At 43.4% G+C, this 17301-nt stretch overlaps 3 protein-coding genes across 3 annotated transcripts; all 3 read left to right on the top strand.

The window, feature by feature from the left end:
* The first annotated feature begins 201 nt into the window (after nt 1–201).
* nup43 (nucleoporin 43) lies at nt 202–5400 on the top strand. The gene is made up of 8 exons (XM_046873168.1): nt 202–896; nt 988–1110; nt 1761–1838; nt 2037–2199; nt 2350–2485; nt 2639–2790; nt 2909–3025; nt 5079–5400. The coding sequence occupies exons 1-8, from the start codon at nt 759–761 to the stop codon at nt 5303–5305; spliced, it is 1134 nt and encodes a 377-aa protein (XP_046729124.1). The 5' UTR covers nt 202–758; the 3' UTR covers nt 5306–5400.
* Nucleotides 5401–5531: 131 nt separating this feature from the next.
* lats1 (large tumor suppressor kinase 1) lies at nt 5532–13195 on the top strand. The gene is made up of 8 exons (XM_046873941.1): nt 5532–5720; nt 6236–6649; nt 7188–7338; nt 7429–8750; nt 9504–10086; nt 10845–11027; nt 11174–11280; nt 11963–13195. The coding sequence occupies exons 2-8, from the start codon at nt 6320–6322 to the stop codon at nt 12449–12451; spliced, it is 3165 nt and encodes a 1054-aa protein (XP_046729897.1). The 5' UTR covers nt 5532–5720; nt 6236–6319; the 3' UTR covers nt 12452–13195.
* A 2341-nt stretch (nt 13196–15536) lies between these two features.
* On the top strand, nt 15537–17190 carry lyrm2 (LYR motif containing 2). Its single transcript, XM_046873854.1, has 3 exons — nt 15537–15663; nt 15785–15925; nt 16802–17190. The coding sequence occupies exons 1-3, from the start codon at nt 15619–15621 to the stop codon at nt 16880–16882; spliced, it is 267 nt and encodes an 88-aa protein (XP_046729810.1). The 5' UTR covers nt 15537–15618; the 3' UTR covers nt 16883–17190.
* The last annotated feature ends 111 nt before the right edge of the window (nt 17191–17301 follow it).

Raw genomic sequence — 17301 nt, 5'->3', positions numbered from 1 at the left:
GTATCGGGATTTATTGTGCGCTCGAACCGCGGTCCGACTATAAAAAGGGGGCCGGTGCAGAGCGCTACCAGCAGGAGGCGCCCGTGAGCACGCGTGACGTCTATTGTGCAGTATAGAAGATGGATTTTTTTTAATTTTCCTGACAATTTTGCCAAAGGTTTTCGGACACCCTCTCATCAACTAACCTGGCATCTTAAGAGCCTACAGCAAAAAAAACATCACCGGGGTCTCCCTTTGCCCCCATTATGCACATCTTACCTTACACACAACCATAACAAACAACTCTCTCTCTCTTGCACCCCCCAACACAGTCCCTCAGGTCCAGACTATGTAAGTGTCTTTCTGCAAGTCATAGGACTATTTAAAGCCAAGGGACTGTTTTGACACACGCACATAAATGAGCACATGTGCATTTTATATATTGCCCTAGTTAGTTTGGTATGTTTTGTAGTACTGCTATTTTATAGGAACGCATAAGTAAACATAGCAGTGCTGTACTTTGTTTTATTTTTTATTCGCCAACCGCAGTTTTTTGTCTCCATGGAGCCACCGTAGTGAGTAGACCCAGTCAGTGCGGTGAGATAAAACCACGCCCACATCCTCAGGCCCTGCAGCCGTTGTTCCCGCCCTTTATCGCTTCTCTGGTCCTATTTGAGTGCGAGAGCAAACTCGCGTCCAATCACATCGTCAGAAGCGTGCGTCGGAAATATGGGCGGGGAAAAAAAAAAAAAAAAAAAACATCCGCTCTCAGGAACCCAATGGACATGGCGGCGCAAATGGAGTGCGTTAACGCTAAATATGTTTCCCAGAAGATCAGTAAGACGCGATGGAGGCCAGTTTCAGCAGCTTCACTACAGCAGCCTGAGGTTTTCTCCACGGGCTCGTGGGACAATGAGGTAACCAAAAAAAAAGACACGTGGAGAGCAGGGGATGACTGCGACTTCCGGTTGGAGAAGATTTTAAATCACCCTGTCTGTTGTGTTTCAGAATAATAAAGTGTGTGTGTGGGGTGTGGGAGAACCTGCAGGCTTCACCATGGAGGATGAACTGGAAGGAGATCCGCAGCTTCTGTGTGAATGTGAACACGCCGGGGACGTGCTTGACCTTCAGGTGGGTTTTTGAGCGCCTTCAGGGGAAAGTGCATAACCCGGGCTCGAAATTGACTCCAGGTGACGTCACATGTCTGCCCTGTCATAAACATTTGCATGCATGGATGTCAGTATCAATGGTGTTCAATGATTGGTCACAAGGAACCATGGTGATTCTGTGATTGGTTGCTGGGAATGATGGTAATGATGATGATGGTGATGATGATGATGATGATGATGATTAGGGGATTGGTCTTGGGGAATGATAGCGATTTGGAGGATTGGCTACTTGGAATGATGGTGTTCAATGATTGGTTGCCGGGAATGATGGTGATTTGGGATATTGGTCATCAGGATTGATGGTGATTTTGGCAAAGGTTATTGGGCTTTATGGTGTTTTAGGTGTGTGGTGGCCTGGAATGATGATGATGATTGGGGGATCGGTCTTGGGGAATAACAACGATTTGGGGGATTGGCCACTGGGAATGATGTTGTTTCGGAAGATTTGCTGCAGGAGCGATGGTGATTTCAGGAAAAGGCCATTGGAAACAATGGTGCTCTGTAATTGGTTGCCAGGAACAACGTTGTTCAATGATTTGTCGCTGGTAAAGATGGGATAAAACTTTGCCAGATTTTCCAGTGTGTTTAATCTGGTTTTTAATTCCATTTCAGTTCTTGGATCAAGACAGACTTGTAACGGCCTCGTCAACCGGAGCAGTGACCGTCTACAAACTCCATCCTGATAACCAGGTATTAATATTTTTAACCTTTTAAAAAGAAGGAGAATAAAGAACACTTTGGATGATCAACATGAGGGTCGTACCAGGCCACATTAAACCACCCAGACTTTAATTACTTTTCTATAAACTACACATTAGCAAGTGTTTCATTCTTTACTTAATATGTGTAGGTAAAAGAATGGCTTGTGTGTTTTCTGTGCAACTCCAGACTCTATCTGTGGCTCATGTGTGGGATCGGGCACACCGCTATCAGAGTGCTAACGCTCCCTGTACTGGAGTGGCGTGTAACAGTCCGGAGCTGATTTCAGTAGGCGAGGACGGAAGAGTCATCCTCTACAAAGCAGATCAGAGGGGCATCGTGCGAGCCATCGGTCAGATTTTACTGTGTTTTCCTAGACTGAATGTATCGTGTCCACAGCTTTAAAATCTCAATATACTGTTTTTCTTCGTGTGTTCATGCTTCATATTTTTGTTCTTTTTTTTTTTCCTTTGTTGTTGATATTTTAAAATCTTGTGCGCAGAAAATGCAGACAACAGCACGATCCATGGCGTGACGTTCCTGCGGACGACCGAGGTCTTGACGGTGAACTCCATCGGCCAGCTGAAACTCTGGGACTTCAGGAAGCAGGGCAGCGACCCTGCTCAGATCCTCGCGCTGTAAGACGCACTCAAGCACTGAGTATTGAAATAAAGACCTATTTAGGTCCTCAAAGTGCTATGAAAATAGGAACATGAGATTATGGATTATTTTGTCGTTTATGGATTATTTTGTCGTATTTTGTTAATTGTAACCCCTTGTTGTCTGTGCAGAACCGGGGATAGGGTTCCTTTGCACTGTGTGGACCGACACCCCAACCAGCAGCATATAGTAGCCACCGGAGGCCAAGACGGCATGCTGTGTATCTGGGACGTGAGGCAGGGCAACATGCCCTTCTCCATCATGGAGGCTCACTCCGCTGAAAGTGCGTCAGGGATCCGTTCTTGTTTTGAATTTTTTGCAACCGCTCATTTTCAGTGTGTGAGATCAATTTACAGGGAGGAACCCTGTAACTTGGTGCTGTTGTTTCCTTTTTTCTGTAGTGTGGGAGGTGCGTTTTCACCCGACAAACCCAGACCACTTGTTCACCTGCTCGGAGGACGGCTCTCTGCTCCACTGGGAGACTTCCTCGGGGTCTGACACACCCTTGTTCCTGCAGGGTAAAAACTATTAAAGCTTTTACTAATAAATAAGATCTACAAGGCATGTACCGGTCCTACAGGCAAAGGAATGGGGAGCTTTCAGACACTCCTGGTTTTTATTTGATCAACTTCCATTGTATATCTCCACTTTACATTTCTACACACAATGTTGTTTGGTTCTACACATGTCTCACCCAAAACGTTCATCTTTGTCCCCTTTGGTCTTGGCTAATGTTCACCAGTACAGTGATTGTACTATTGGTTTATTCAGTGATGTATAACGACTCCTCAGTCCTTTTTTTAGATCTTTATAATGATGCTCACACCACCATGCTTCACTGTGGGTATGGGGTTTCATTCATACAGTTACTGTAAATGTGACGAGCTGAAGGATGGACAAATATGTGTAATTTTGTTATGTTTAAATCCTAATCAATATTTGGTGTGACCACCATTTGGTCGAGTCTATGATTGACCAATTATACCAAGCAGGTGCTAATGATCATCAATTTTAAATTGTACCTTGTCTGAGCATTGCAACACGACACAAGGTAATTTTACTGCATCAGCAATATCTGTCCCAGGCAAAGATTTCAAAGCAGACACAGATTTCAGGATGTGTTGTTCAAGCTATTTTGAAGCTGAAGGAAATGTTGAAGAACTTAATACAGCAGATGAAAGACATCATGCAGGTACACTCATTTACTGTCTGAAGACATTTAACAAGAAGAGGTGTTTGTGGAAGGATTGAGACTTCTGACATTGAGAAAAGGATAAGTGACTCAACTATGCAAGAAAACATACGAATTGGGTGCAGATAAATGACCACAGGTGCTTCGGACTAATGATTAAAAATCTGAAATATTCGATACAGACAACAACCCCAAACATGCAGCCAATGTCCTTAAGAAGGTATCTTCAAGGTGAAGATCAACAGAGTAAAAGGTTTACTTTGCAGAGCCCTGATTGTAACATCATCGGATCTATCTGGGTTTACATGAAGAGACAAAGATTTGAGGCAGCATACACCTGGAGAAGATCTGTGGTTGGTCTTCCAAGTTTGAAATTTCTTCAAAAAGTGTGCAAGCTTTAAGAAATAATGGTATTTTGCAGCCAAAGGGTGAATCGATCTGGATTTATATTCTGTTTATTTACTTTCCATTTTCAGGGTTCCTACACATTTCGGGATTTGAGTACGAGTGATTTCTAGGTCTGGATTAGTACGGAAAAAGGAACACTAAATATTGAAAAATATTTGTGTTTCCAAATTATTGCCCTATTAATTTTTTTCAATAATATAAAATAAAACAAAAAGTTACGTCTACACTAACATTTTTGTCTTAAAACGATCCATGTCCACACTTTCGTTTGCAATCATTTTAAATCATCAAAACTCAAACATCTAAAAAAAAAAAATAAAAAAAAAAGAGCTCACGTCCCTGTACTTCTCATAAGCAAAACGTAAGATGCTTCGAACCGCATTGCCGTTTATTTACTTTCTGGCTCTTTGAAACATCGCACCATTGAATTAAAATTGGGAAATGGTAACTAAAAATTCCTAAAGCCTATCCGAAATTCCCAACTTTGGGGAATGTTTTCAAAAAGCTAGGTTTGCCTTGACTAAAAACTCTCTCGGTGTGGACGAAAACCAAAATGTGTGTTTTCAAAACTAAAACGTATCAGTGTGAACATGGCCAAAATGTTTATAAATGATTAACATTGCACAGGTTTAGAGTTGCAGGTTTTGTGTTAATTTGTATGTGCTGCAACATTGTCAATTATTTGCTAATATAAAAGATCAAAGACATTAGAGATTCTGACTTTGATATACATCAAAGGTTGTAACGTAACATGTTGGAATTTTACATCATTCTTTAAATATGGTCTTAAATCTTTAGGGAAGTCTGGATGTTTGGAAAAACGTATGGAAAAATGTGTTTGGAAGCATTCTGACTTGTCACATCAGAACTTCACATCAGAACTTCCATCGTCAGGCTTTTTTCTCCCCGGTTTGTTCGTTTCACCTCTGTGAGATATTTTTATTGACATTTTTCCTCTTTCTCTTGATCAGGACGCAACAGCAGCATGATGTCCCGCAGTGCCACGGCTCCCGCAGGTGGAAACCAGTCCCTCATCAGCGCCTGGCTCAACGGGGACTCCAGCAAAGGCAAACTGGAGACCACACACATGCTCCCCAGCCAGACGCTCTCGGTCAACAGCCTGGATGTGCTCGGGCAGTGTTTAGTGTGTGGGACCGACGGGGAGGCTGTTTACGTCCACAGACGTGTTCATGTCTGACCTTTGGGTTACACCTGTTTTTTTTTTGTGTGTGTTTTTGTGTGTGTGTATATGTGTGTGTAAAGCACTTCGATTAAAAAAATCTTTTGATTCAATCTTGTTTTTGGTGTGTCATATTTATATCCAGTTTACTGAAAAGCATCATTGATTATTTTTTAAAGAAAATAAATGCATATTCAGGAGTCTCCCTAAAGGCGAAAAGCATGATGGGAATGCGAGTAAAGTGCGCCTACATCCGGGTATTCTCACTGTCCTATTGACAGACACCGGCGGAACTCCAAGGCGACAGTGTCAATAGAAAAGAGGCGAAAAAAAAAAGATTGCTAATATTTCTGTGAAAACAATTTCGAGAGGGAGAAATATATACGAGTTAATTATGATGGTCTCAAACTAAATGGATATTCTGTAGCCGAGGGTAAGTGTTTTAGCTCCTGGTTTACGTACCGCCAGTTTCGATGGTTTCATGCTAATCTAAATTAGCATGTGTGTGTTTGCTAGCTAGGCCCTAAGAGACCTATTGGCGATATTTTCTTTACATCTCTTAGAAATGTGTGAGGAACGCATTTAATTCGGTTAGTACGATTCTTTGAAGTTAGTTCACTCAATGAATCGATATGAGGAGACTAGCCTGCTAACAACGTAGCTCTAGGCTATGTAGCGAGAGATAAGCTAGGCCGTGGTAGAGCTAGATGACATTGTAATGGATGTAAAATCACAACATTTCATTCATTGTGAAGTTATGATTCGATTTTAAGCTTTAATAGATTGTGTCATTAAGGAAACCCTTTCCAATGTTATAACTGGGTTATAATGCATTGGCAGTGCAAAACCCTGGTGAATTTTTTTTGTATATATAAACTGAAAGAATGGACATGATTTGGTATTTTCCTAATTTTCAAATCCACACATTGTACATTTTTCCCCATACAGGTGAATCAAGTTGTTGCAACCCCTCCCACTTGAGTCAACCCAGATCCGTTCCCATCGTCGGCCGGCTCACTACATGTGTCTTTCATGAAGAGAAGCGAGAGACCCGAAGGATCCAGGCAAATGAGGCCAAAGACGTTTCCGGCGAGCAACTACAGCGGCAACGCTCAGCAGATGATGCTGCACGAGATCCGAGAAAGCCTACGCAACATATCGCTGTCACGGCCCTCGGATGCTCTCAAGGTGGAGGCGCAAGGGCGCAGCACGAACCACAAGAACCACTACCACAAAGCCTTGCAGGAGATCCGCGAGTCGCTCTTGCCCTACTCTTACGTAACCGGGCCCGCTCCTCCAGGACAAGCCCCCGAGGTCAACGTTCAAATGCTGCAGGAGCTGTTGGCTGCAGGGTTTGAAGAGGTACGATATCGCAAGTGTGGATGTATATATTTTTTTTTTATTTTGTTATTGTGTATGTGAACACACGCCAACCAGGAGAAGAACATTTCCCTCGTCAGGTGATCGTTCGACATACTTTTGGTATGACGGCATCGGTATGTGGACGAACGAGTTTTAGTCGTAGCACAGGGCTCGGAGAATCTCAGCGCTTGTTTGTTTGCAACTTCCACATACTCCCTTCCTCATTCTTTCTGTTTTGCGGTTTCTTTTTCTTCTTCTTTTTTTTTTTATTTATTTTTTTTTAGTGAAAAGTTTTGATGAAAAATATTTTCGCTTTCCTACACGTTTACGCAGAAAGTTGGGGTTTTCCCAGGCCATTATTTTCGTCACAAACGAAATAATAATATAGTTTAAAATGAATATAGATTTAAAACCTGTGTATAAGACGGAGCAGTATGGAATCATGAAGATTACGAGCCACGGATCTCGGCACCAAGCCTGGACAGGGTCTAGACATTTCTTACAGTGTCCGATTTCCCAAATGAATGTGTGTGTTTAGGAGATGGTGATCTGGGCGCTGAAGCAGACTAACAATCGTAGCTTGGGTGCAGCTGTGGAGTACATCAGTAAGATGAGCTACCAGGACCCGGGTAGGGACCCGATGGGAGCTGTAGCAGCACGGACAACTAACACAGCCATCAAAGCACCTGGTGGGTGCAGTCTGCTTTTTATTCAATTCACTTCTGTATCTGTATAAATATGGTGCTAAAGTGACTTTTTGCTTTGTGTTGCCTGTGCAGGTCCCTCACACATTCAGCAGCCAGTTCTGCGCAGGCCGAGCTGGAAGGGCTCCAAGGAGTCTCTGGCCCCTCAGCGTCACAGTGGTCTATACCGCTCTAACAGTCCCAGCCCTCAACCTGACCTGCCTCGACCTTCAACCTATCCCCAGGGTCATGCAGCCAGTGGTCAGCGGGTGAATCCTTCACCTTCTTCATGGGATTCAAACCCTGCCACCAAACGCTATTCTGGGAACTTGGACTACCTCACACCCCGTATCTCGCCCATTCCGCAGGGGCCATGGGCCGAGAGTTATTCGAACCCTCCAGCCCAGGCACAGAGGGGCATCAGTCCAGTGCCCATGGGGCGCCAGCCCATTATAATGCAGGGATCCGGGGGAAATAAGTTTAACTACCCGCCCTCCTGGCCCCAGAATGGCTCTGCGCAGGTGGACTATGGACATGGCATGGGCATGGTGGGAAGCTCAAGGCAGCCTCCCCCTCCTCCGCCATACCCTCTGTCTCAGGTGAGTCCTACGGCGCAGCAGATGCAGGCACCCAATCGGAACAGTCACAACCTGGAGATGTATAACCTGGGGGTCCTGGCCCAGTCTCGACCTTCAGCCCAGCAGCCGCCGCCTTCTGGAAATGGCAGCAATCAAGATATTCCTCCTCCATCTTGGCCTCACAACATGCCCGTACGCTCTAATTCGTTCGCCAACGCCGCACCACGTTCGCCGGCAGCCAGTTCTCAGCCTTCTGCTACCACCGTCACAGCCATCACACAGGCACCCGTCTTGCAGCCAGTCAAGAGCACACGCGTCCCCAAGCCTGAGCTGCACACCGCTGTGGCGCCAACGCACCCACCCTGGCTTCAACAATCACAACAACCACCACCTCCACCTTCTCCATATCAGGAATCGTCCGTGCCCGCACCAGCGGTGTCCCAGATGCCGGTCTCGGAGGTCCCCAGCTACCAGGGCCCCCCGCCTCCATATCCCAAGCATCTCCTGCAACAGCAGGCACCAGCTTCGTGCCTGGCGTACGCCAAGGACGACGAGGTTGCTGACGATGACGCGGACAATTCCAGCACTTGCTCCGGTGATCGCGCCGACAGCTCAGAGATTGTCCCGGGCAGCGCTGAGCGGGAAAAGAAGCAGATCACCACGTCGCCCGTGCCCGTGCGGAAGAACAAGCGGGACGAGGAGCGGCGAGGGGAGGGAAGGGTGCAGCTTTACTCACCACAGGCCTTCAAGTTCTACATGGAGCAGCACGTGGAGAACATTCTGAAGAACCACCAGCAAAGGCTGCGACGCAGAAAGCAACTGGAGAGCGAGATGCAGCGGGTTAGAACCTCTCACATTACCTTCATACCATTTCTCACTCTTATTCTTCCATCTTCTTAAAGCTTCTCTTTTCCAGTCCTGCTCTAAATGACTCCAATCTCCTGGTGTTTGTTCTTTACTTCTAGCCCTGTTTTTCCTTTTTCCTGCTTTTCCACTCTAATTCAGCTGGTTTTGCGGTAACACTTTCTCCTGCCAGCTAAATAATCTACACAGACGGCCGAAGAAGTAAGGTTCTGTAGATTTAAAGCATGCAAACGTTTTTTGACTCAACACCTTTTGACTGCATGCTTTGCGTCAGTGGAATGTGATTAGCTGATGCTTTAATAATTTTTTATTTAATTTTTTCTGGGGGGGGGGGTTCTTTTGCTAAAAACAAAAATTCTGCGTGTTTGAGGGTTAGGGTTAATTTCTGGAAACTTTCTATGGGAACTTAGTCATTTAGTCTGGTTGTTTGAACCCAAATTATGTTAAATTAAGATTTTTTCCAACTGCATTTAAGTTCCCTATTGTAGGCTCACCTGCGATGTTGTAAATTTTCAGTTTATTCTCATTAATTCCAATGGAAAGTTTCCATTCTTAAACATTTTGCAACCCTAATTTGAGGTGTTTGTCTGATAGATGGATTACCTGCATATATTAATGAACTCAAAATGCAGTTTTCAACATGGTGTGTGCTTTTTATAAACCATTGTTTCGTTTGGGTGAATGTTCATACTTTTTTGTGTAACTGATATACTCGTGTCAAACCTGCAGGTCGGTTTGTCGGAGGATGCCCAAGAGCAAATGCGCATGATGCTGTCGCAGAAAGAATCCAACTACATCAGACTGAAGCGTGCCAAAATGGACAAATCCATGTTTGAGAAGATCAAGACGCTTGGCGTGGGAGCGTTCGGGGAAGTATGCCTGGCACGCAAGGTGGACACGAGCGCCCTGTACGCCATGAAGACGCTGCGCAAGAAGGACGTGCTCCTCAGGAACCAAGTGGCGCACGTCAAGGCTGAGCGGGACATCTTGGCCGAGGCGGACAACGAGTGGGTGGTGCGGCTTTACTACTCTTTCCAGGACAAGGACAATCTGTACTTCGTCATGGACTACATCCCTGGCGGTGATATGATGAGTTTGCTCATCCGGCTAGGCGTCTTCAGCGAGGAGCTAACCCATTTCTACATCGCCGAGCTGACGTGCGCTGTCGAGAGCGTGCACAAGATGGGCTTCATCCACCGCGACATCAAGCCAGACAACATCCTGATCGACCAAGACGGCCACATCAAGCTCACAGATTTTGGCTTGTGCACCGGTTTCCGTTGGACCCACGACTCCAAGTATTACCAGAGCGGTAAGATGAGAGGGAAGCTCTAATAGGAACATTTATACACCTGCTTATTTATTTCTTTTATCACATCAACCATGTGACCACAGCACAATATTAAAAGAATGCAGATAGGTGATGCGCATGCTGACATGTTCTGCTCATCATGGTGGTACAGGGTGGATGTTTAATCTACTGTCAAACAACTGTTCTTATTTTTCACACCATTTTATTTAACTTGAAGAAACTGTATTGTGTGAAAATTAGCAAAAGATCCGAAGATTCTAAAAATATCAGCTCATTTTGCACCAGAAACGGTCCAAAAAAGCTTGTAAACTTGTAACGATTCTTTACCATACTTTGCTTTGATGTAGACAACCGATCAATCAACCGATCATTTTTCAAATGAATACTGCATTAAAAAAAAGGGAACACTAATAAAGTACTGAAATTTATTACAATAAAAAAACCAGATACTTTAAAAAAACAGCACGCAGCACCTAGATTCGCCTCTAGAGGCCGCTCTAGTACTGTATAATGACTATATGATGATCTCAGCTGCTCCAGCAAAAGACACAACCCGGAAAAACTATCGGTATGGAACCCTAGTTTCAGCACTCAACTATCGGTGCCGATTCTGATAAATCAGCTCTATTTACATTAAGTGTAAATTCTGACCAAATTTAAACGTCCACCTAGATGAATACGACTTGCCAAAAGCAGCCAGTTGGTGAGAGAAGAGTATAACAATTCACATATGTAATCACGTTCTCGCTCTCTCTCAGGTGATCACGTGAGGCAGGACAGTATGGATTTCAGTATGGAGTGGGAGGACCCGTCAAACTGCCGCTGTGGTGATCGACTCAAACCGCTGGAGAGACGGGCAGCGAGACAGCACCAGCGCTGCCTGGCACACTCCTTAGTAGGCACGCCAAACTACATCGCCCCGGAGGTGCTCTTGCGCACAGGTACACGTGCTGTCTGGGCGCACACACACACACACACACACACACGGTTACACAAACACTATAAACCCTACACAAAACTCTTGCCACGATACTGTTAGATTAAGGTGTGTGTGTGTGTGTGTGTGTGTGTGTGTGTGTCACGGCAGGCTACACGCAGCTATGTGACTGGTGGAGCGTGGGCGTGATTCTGTACGAGATGTTGGTTGGTCAGCCTCCGTTCCTGGCTACGACTCCTCTGGAGACTCAAATGAAGGTGAGGAGAGATTCTCTGATGTCCAGGAACGAAAAATCTTGTTCCAGTAAAATCTCTTTTGAAATGTATCTTTGTAGACATTAAGTATCTTGCGTAAGTGTTTGTACTCGAGGTGTCGACTGACGGTGGATTTTACCGATAGCTACAAAAATATAATTCCGATATTACAAAAAAATACAGTACTGATTTATGAAAATATGCTGAAAATTGAAATGTAATAATTCTATAATTAATAAGTTATAAATAATAAATATAATACAGTGCTCTCTGTGCAGCATGCAGGCTCATATAAACAAGCAGCATGCAGCATCAGTGATTCGCCTCTAGAGGCCGCTGTTTTAACAAGACCTTCTTAATGGACACAATCCGGAAAAAAACGAACTCTATGAATTTTTGCTGTAGTTCCAGTAAACAATTATCGTTGCCAATTAATCGACAAAACCGATTATTCGGTCGACCTCTAATTTGTAGCTAATGAGCCATAAAACAGATGCTTTTACTGACAGATGGAATACATTATGTGAGCTAATTTCTGAGCATGCTTGAGCTTATTGAATTGTGATCTTGGGTACTTTGAAGGTTTAGAGAACAAACTCTGCAATCCAAATATGAACTACGAGCCCAGGAACCCTAACATTTTATACTTTGTTCACGTTTCTCGCTCTGTCTCTTGCTGTCCAAGGTGATAAACTGGCAGACGACGTTGCACATTCCCCCTCAGGCCAAGCTGAGCGCCGAGGCGTCCGACCTGATCGTGAAGCTGTGCCGCGGTCCCGAAGATCGTCTGGGCAAGAACGGTGCGGACGAGATCAAAGCGCACGCCTTTTTCCGGAGCGTAGACTTTAGCGTGGACATGCGGCAGCAGCCGCACCCGCCGCCCCACGTGCCCAAGATCGCCCACTGCACCGACACGTCCAACTTCGACCCCGTGGACCCTGACAAGCTGTGGAGCGACGACGGCAACCACAACGACACGCTGAGCGCCTGGTTTAGGAACGGCAAGCACCCGGAGCACGCGTTCTACGAATTCACCTTCCGCCGCTTCTTCGACGACAACGGCCACCCGTACAGCTGCCCCAAGCCCATCGAATACGAGGAGTACAGCGAGGAAGAGGGGGAGGAGCCTCAGAGACAAACCCATGGACAGGGGCGGGGCCTTGTATACGTTTAGCATTTTTATTTACACTACAAGGAAAACAACACTATTGTATGTCAGAGCAGGGATGGGGGTCTGGTGGGAACTCTGTGTGTGTGTGTGTGTGTGTACAGAATTTTTAACAGTGTATATATTGACTGGATCATATTTAGATGATTAATTAAGTGTGTGTGTGTGTGTGTGTGTGTGTGTGTGTGTGTGTGTGTGTGTGTGTTCAGCCTCCCACCTGTTTGTTGAGGTACGATCTCAAGGCTGTAGTCGCGTTCTAATTTATTTCGAGTCGCACTTCGACCGGTGCCGTCCGAACAAACGAGGATCGACAGAATCGCGTCTTTCCGACGCCATTCAAAGCCTTAATTTATTAAAACCCTCGTGCAAACCAAGGACTCGCTCCAGCGGGGGAAAAAAGACGAGCTCAACCCGCGCCTACGTCGCCAACGTCTCGTTAATTTACGATCGAGTGGATCTCTTTCTCAATGCTGGTCCAGTCCTCTTCAGGGATAGGTGGAATCGTTCTCTTTTTCTATCACCGCACCTTTTTCCTTTTAGACTCTTTACACGAGGGGGAAGTAGCATCTTTAGTCATCAGAACTGACAGCTAGACGAATCGTAGCGCGTCGTGCGAATTAGCCTTTATTTTGTGCATTTTCTAATTTATACACTCGAATGTATTTATAAATTATGTAGTGTACATTTTTTTGTACATTTCTCTTGTTGGTGTAGGAAATAAATCCGATGGGGCAAGTTCCCTTCCTCTCACTCCAGTTGTTTTTTTTAGCTTCGCTCATGCACACGAGAGGTTTTTCAAGGTTGGAAATCTGAAAAAAAATCATTCCACATATGCAATATTGGCTTCTAACAAACCAGAACACAACCAGCACTAAGATTCCACCTGAAAAACATCACCACAGTCATTCTGTATAACTTTTATAATAACCTCCAGTCTTCTGGGAAGATGCTCCACTAGATTTTGTGAAGGTTTGTGCTCACTGGGCCACGAGGGCATTCCAATTCATCAGGAGATATTTCATTCCAAACCCATGTAAAGCATATTTTCATAGTGCTGGTTTGGTTTCTGGATCCCCAGGAACACTGGATGGTGTGTCTGATTCAGAACCCACTTGTTATAGCTACTTTAAATAGTGACCATGGCTTTACACTACAGACCACAATGTTTTAGGTTCAAATCCCAGGACTGCTGTTGTGTCCTCAACCTCATGACCATTAAACTGTTTTCGATTATTTACCATTTGCTTTGGATTCAAGTTCCTCTAACTAATTAAATGTTGTGGGATTTTCTTGCTCAGTTTAGAATAATTTCCCCAGATGTCTTAAAGGGTTTAATAATGAAGTATCAAAGCAAAGTACCGTTTGCAAACACCACTCGATAATCCAGTAATGCACTCGTATAAACCCTCCTGAAGACAGTGGCATTGAGTAAAAGACAGGAGGTGGAGCCGGAGGTAGCAGAGCTGAAGATGTTGAGATGTTCATTGGGAGTGACGAGGATGGACAGGATTAGAAATTAGTTTATTAAAGAGGGACAGCGCATGTAGGACGTTTTGGAGACAAAGCGAGGGCTTGAGATGGTTTGGACATGTGCAGAGGAGGGACATGGGGTATATCAGTAGGAGAATGCTGAGGATGGAGACACCAGGAAAGAGGAAAAGAGGAAGACCAAGGAGGTTTATGAATGTGGTGAGGGAAGACATGCAGGTAGTTGGGTTGAAAGAGGCAGATGTAGAGGACAGGGGGTATGGAGACGGCTGTGGCGCCCCCTAATGGCAGCCGAAAGTAGTTGTTACCAAATTCCATACATGTCCTGGTGTATGTGTAGCCAAAGAATCTTTACCATGTGTTGGCTCTTAAAGCATGAACAATAACTTATCCCATACTTATTTCTATGAAAATATGATTATTTTCTACGCTTTAAATCAAACACACAGTCAAATAGATCATAGCAAAATACTTTTCTCTTATGAATGAGCACAATTCTCTTCATTACATAGAATTTGCTCATTCATATATATATATGTTTTGAATTAGCTGACATATAAAAAGATGTGGTGGGCAAAACTGATTTTAAATAAATTTGGCTGAAAACATTCTTCTACATCCTTAGTTTAGATTAAATAGTCAGCTGTTTTCTTCCAGTCCGGCAGACGGCAGCAGTGAGCTCGTTCCATTTAATGTAGAAAACCAAAAGTAGCGAGTAAAACCAAATATGTAAGAGACCCACCTGTCCACTAGGTGGTGGTAATACATGACACTATCTATGAGCAGCTTGAAGAAGAAGAAGCAGCAACGATGAAAGCAACGAAGAAAAATAAAGAGCGAGTGGGAGGGGTTTGTTAATATTTAAAGGAGCGTTACCTGATTGGCCAGTAAAACTTTTTTTCCTGTCGTTTTATATTGAAGCGTGAATACACCGATTTTTCTGAAAATAACATGACGGGTCGATTTATATAATGAAATATAATAAATATAATTTAATATGCATTTAAAAAATAGTCTAATAAGATAGATTTCGGTTTTGGACCAATTCTCAAATATTTCTTCATTTATTTAACATTTATTAACAAATAATATTGTATATGAAATGTAGTTTTGCCTGATATATTTAAATAGATTGATAAATATGAACATTTCCTGAAAAAAATAGCATCTAATTTTAGCACATTCGCCATAAAATTGTTAGAATAATCAATACAAAAATTGTGACACCATATTAGTATACATTAATATATTAAAGTAATGTAATAATTGTAAATAATTATGTTAAATGTTTATATTAAATATTATATACATTTTTACATATATTAATTGGTTGGATTTGTTAATTTGGATTTCATTTCAGCACATTTTAGCACATTCGCCATACCAATAATCAAATACGCAATAAAAAAATATTACATTTAATAATCATATTAATTTGTATTAACATAAATAATTAGTTAATTAATATAATTTTAAAATTAATTTTCATGCGAAAATCTGTAACATTGTTTTCACCATATTTCTCAAACCACCGACCAATCAGAGGCGCCTAATTATGAATAATAATGAGTTTTGTCCACATTGTAGGAAATGCATGTAAACGCCGCTCCAGTCCACGAGGTGGCAGTAACAAGCCGTCGCGCTGATCGGTTATCCTTCATTGTGTCTGTCAGCATGTGATTGAAATGTCGGTTTCAAGATTACCTCCTGTCACCCTGAACCTCAAACAGGTTAGATTCACAAATAATACAATCATAATTTTATTGCATTTATTATTTATAGATAAATACGTTGTTATTGTTATTCTAGTTGTTGCCTAAATGGTTTCTTTATTTATTATTATTTTTGTAGTTTTTGCAGAGACAGAAAGTATTGGGTCTGTACCGTAATTTATTGAGGACAATCAGACAAGTCCCCGATGAAGCAGATCAGAAATATTTGAAGGACTGGGCAAGAGAGGAGTTCAAGAGGAACAAGGAGGCCACAAATCAGGTGAACATCCATTTATCCAAACATTTATCCATCATGATCAGTAGCAGCAGATCTAAAGGTGTCTAGAAGGTCTCAGTGAGGTTCAGATGGAATAACGTGATCTTAAGAGAGTAACTGCAGAATCATTTAGAGCTGGGACGCTGTACACTATCTCACAAAATTTTGTATGAGCACCATTGTTATGTAGCCTTAATCCTCCTGGGTGTGGAATTCACCAGAGCTGCACAGGTTGTTGCTGGGATCCTCTTCCACTCCTCCATAATGACATCACAAAGCTGCTGTTGGATACATGGTGCTTCTCCAACTTCGGATCCTAACCGGTGCTCAATAGGGTTCAAGTCTGGAGACATATGTGGCCACTCTATCACCTTCAGCACGCAGTGGTCATCTTGGTGGTGTGTTTGGGGTCGTTTTCATGTTCATGTTCAGGTTCAGCCCAGTTTCAACGATTCTATTTCTCAAATTAGAAAAAACACAGAGCTGCATAACACAACACAATGTTGTGCAATACAGCATGTAAACATTATATAATTAAATATAAATATTATATGGTGGTGGAATGAATTTGAGATAAGAATTGAGTGTGTGTTGAGTTCAGGTTCAGTAACACACAGTGGTGTGTGTGTGTGTGTGTGTGTGTGTGTGTGTGTGTGAGTTTAAAAAAAATATTAATTCCACCTGAAATCAGATTGCAGTCCATTCAAGATCTTCCAGTCCACAGTGGTTGAGATGTTTGATTTGGTCTTGAATCGGTCCCTTGAGCGAGGCCCTTAACCCTGAACTGCTGTACAAATGAGATCATTGTATGTCCTTTGGAATAAGTGGCGTCTGTTCAGTGTTTAACGTGTTAATCAGCATCGTTACTCCGTCCTGTAGGATGCCGTCCGAATGATGATCACGCAGGCCAACAATCACCTCGAGGAGCTTAAGAGATCCCTCGCTCTGGCTGGAAGGTGAACAACTCTGGCGACTGGAAACATCGAGTGTCCCGGACTGCAGCATTTGTTTTCTCCATCTATATTTCCTGATATACGGACAAAAGTATTGGGACCCCCGACATCTCCAGCCATATGTTTCTCCTCCACGTACACTGATCAGACATAACTTTCTGACCACTTACTGGTGAATAACACTAATCATATCTTCATCATGGCACCTGTTAGCAGGTGAATATATTTACTAGGCAGCAAGTAAAAATTTTGAGGTGTTAGAAGCAGGAAAAATGGGCAAGCGTAAGGATTTGAGCGAGTTCGACAAGGGTCAAATTGTGATGGCTAGACGTCTGGGGCAGAGCATCTCCAAAACTGCAGCTCTTGTAGGATGTTCCCGGTCTGCAGTGGTCAGTATCTTTCAAAAGTGGTCCAAGGAAGGAACGG

The sequence above is a fragment of the Silurus meridionalis genome, chromosome 18 (assembly GCF_014805685.1).
Source record: "Silurus meridionalis isolate SWU-2019-XX chromosome 18, ASM1480568v1, whole genome shotgun sequence".
In the NCBI taxonomy this organism is placed as follows: Eukaryota; Metazoa; Chordata; class Actinopteri; order Siluriformes; family Siluridae; genus Silurus; species Silurus meridionalis.
The sequence above is the reverse complement of the archived record's forward strand: the minus strand, read 5'-3'. Positions and strand labels throughout refer to the sequence as shown.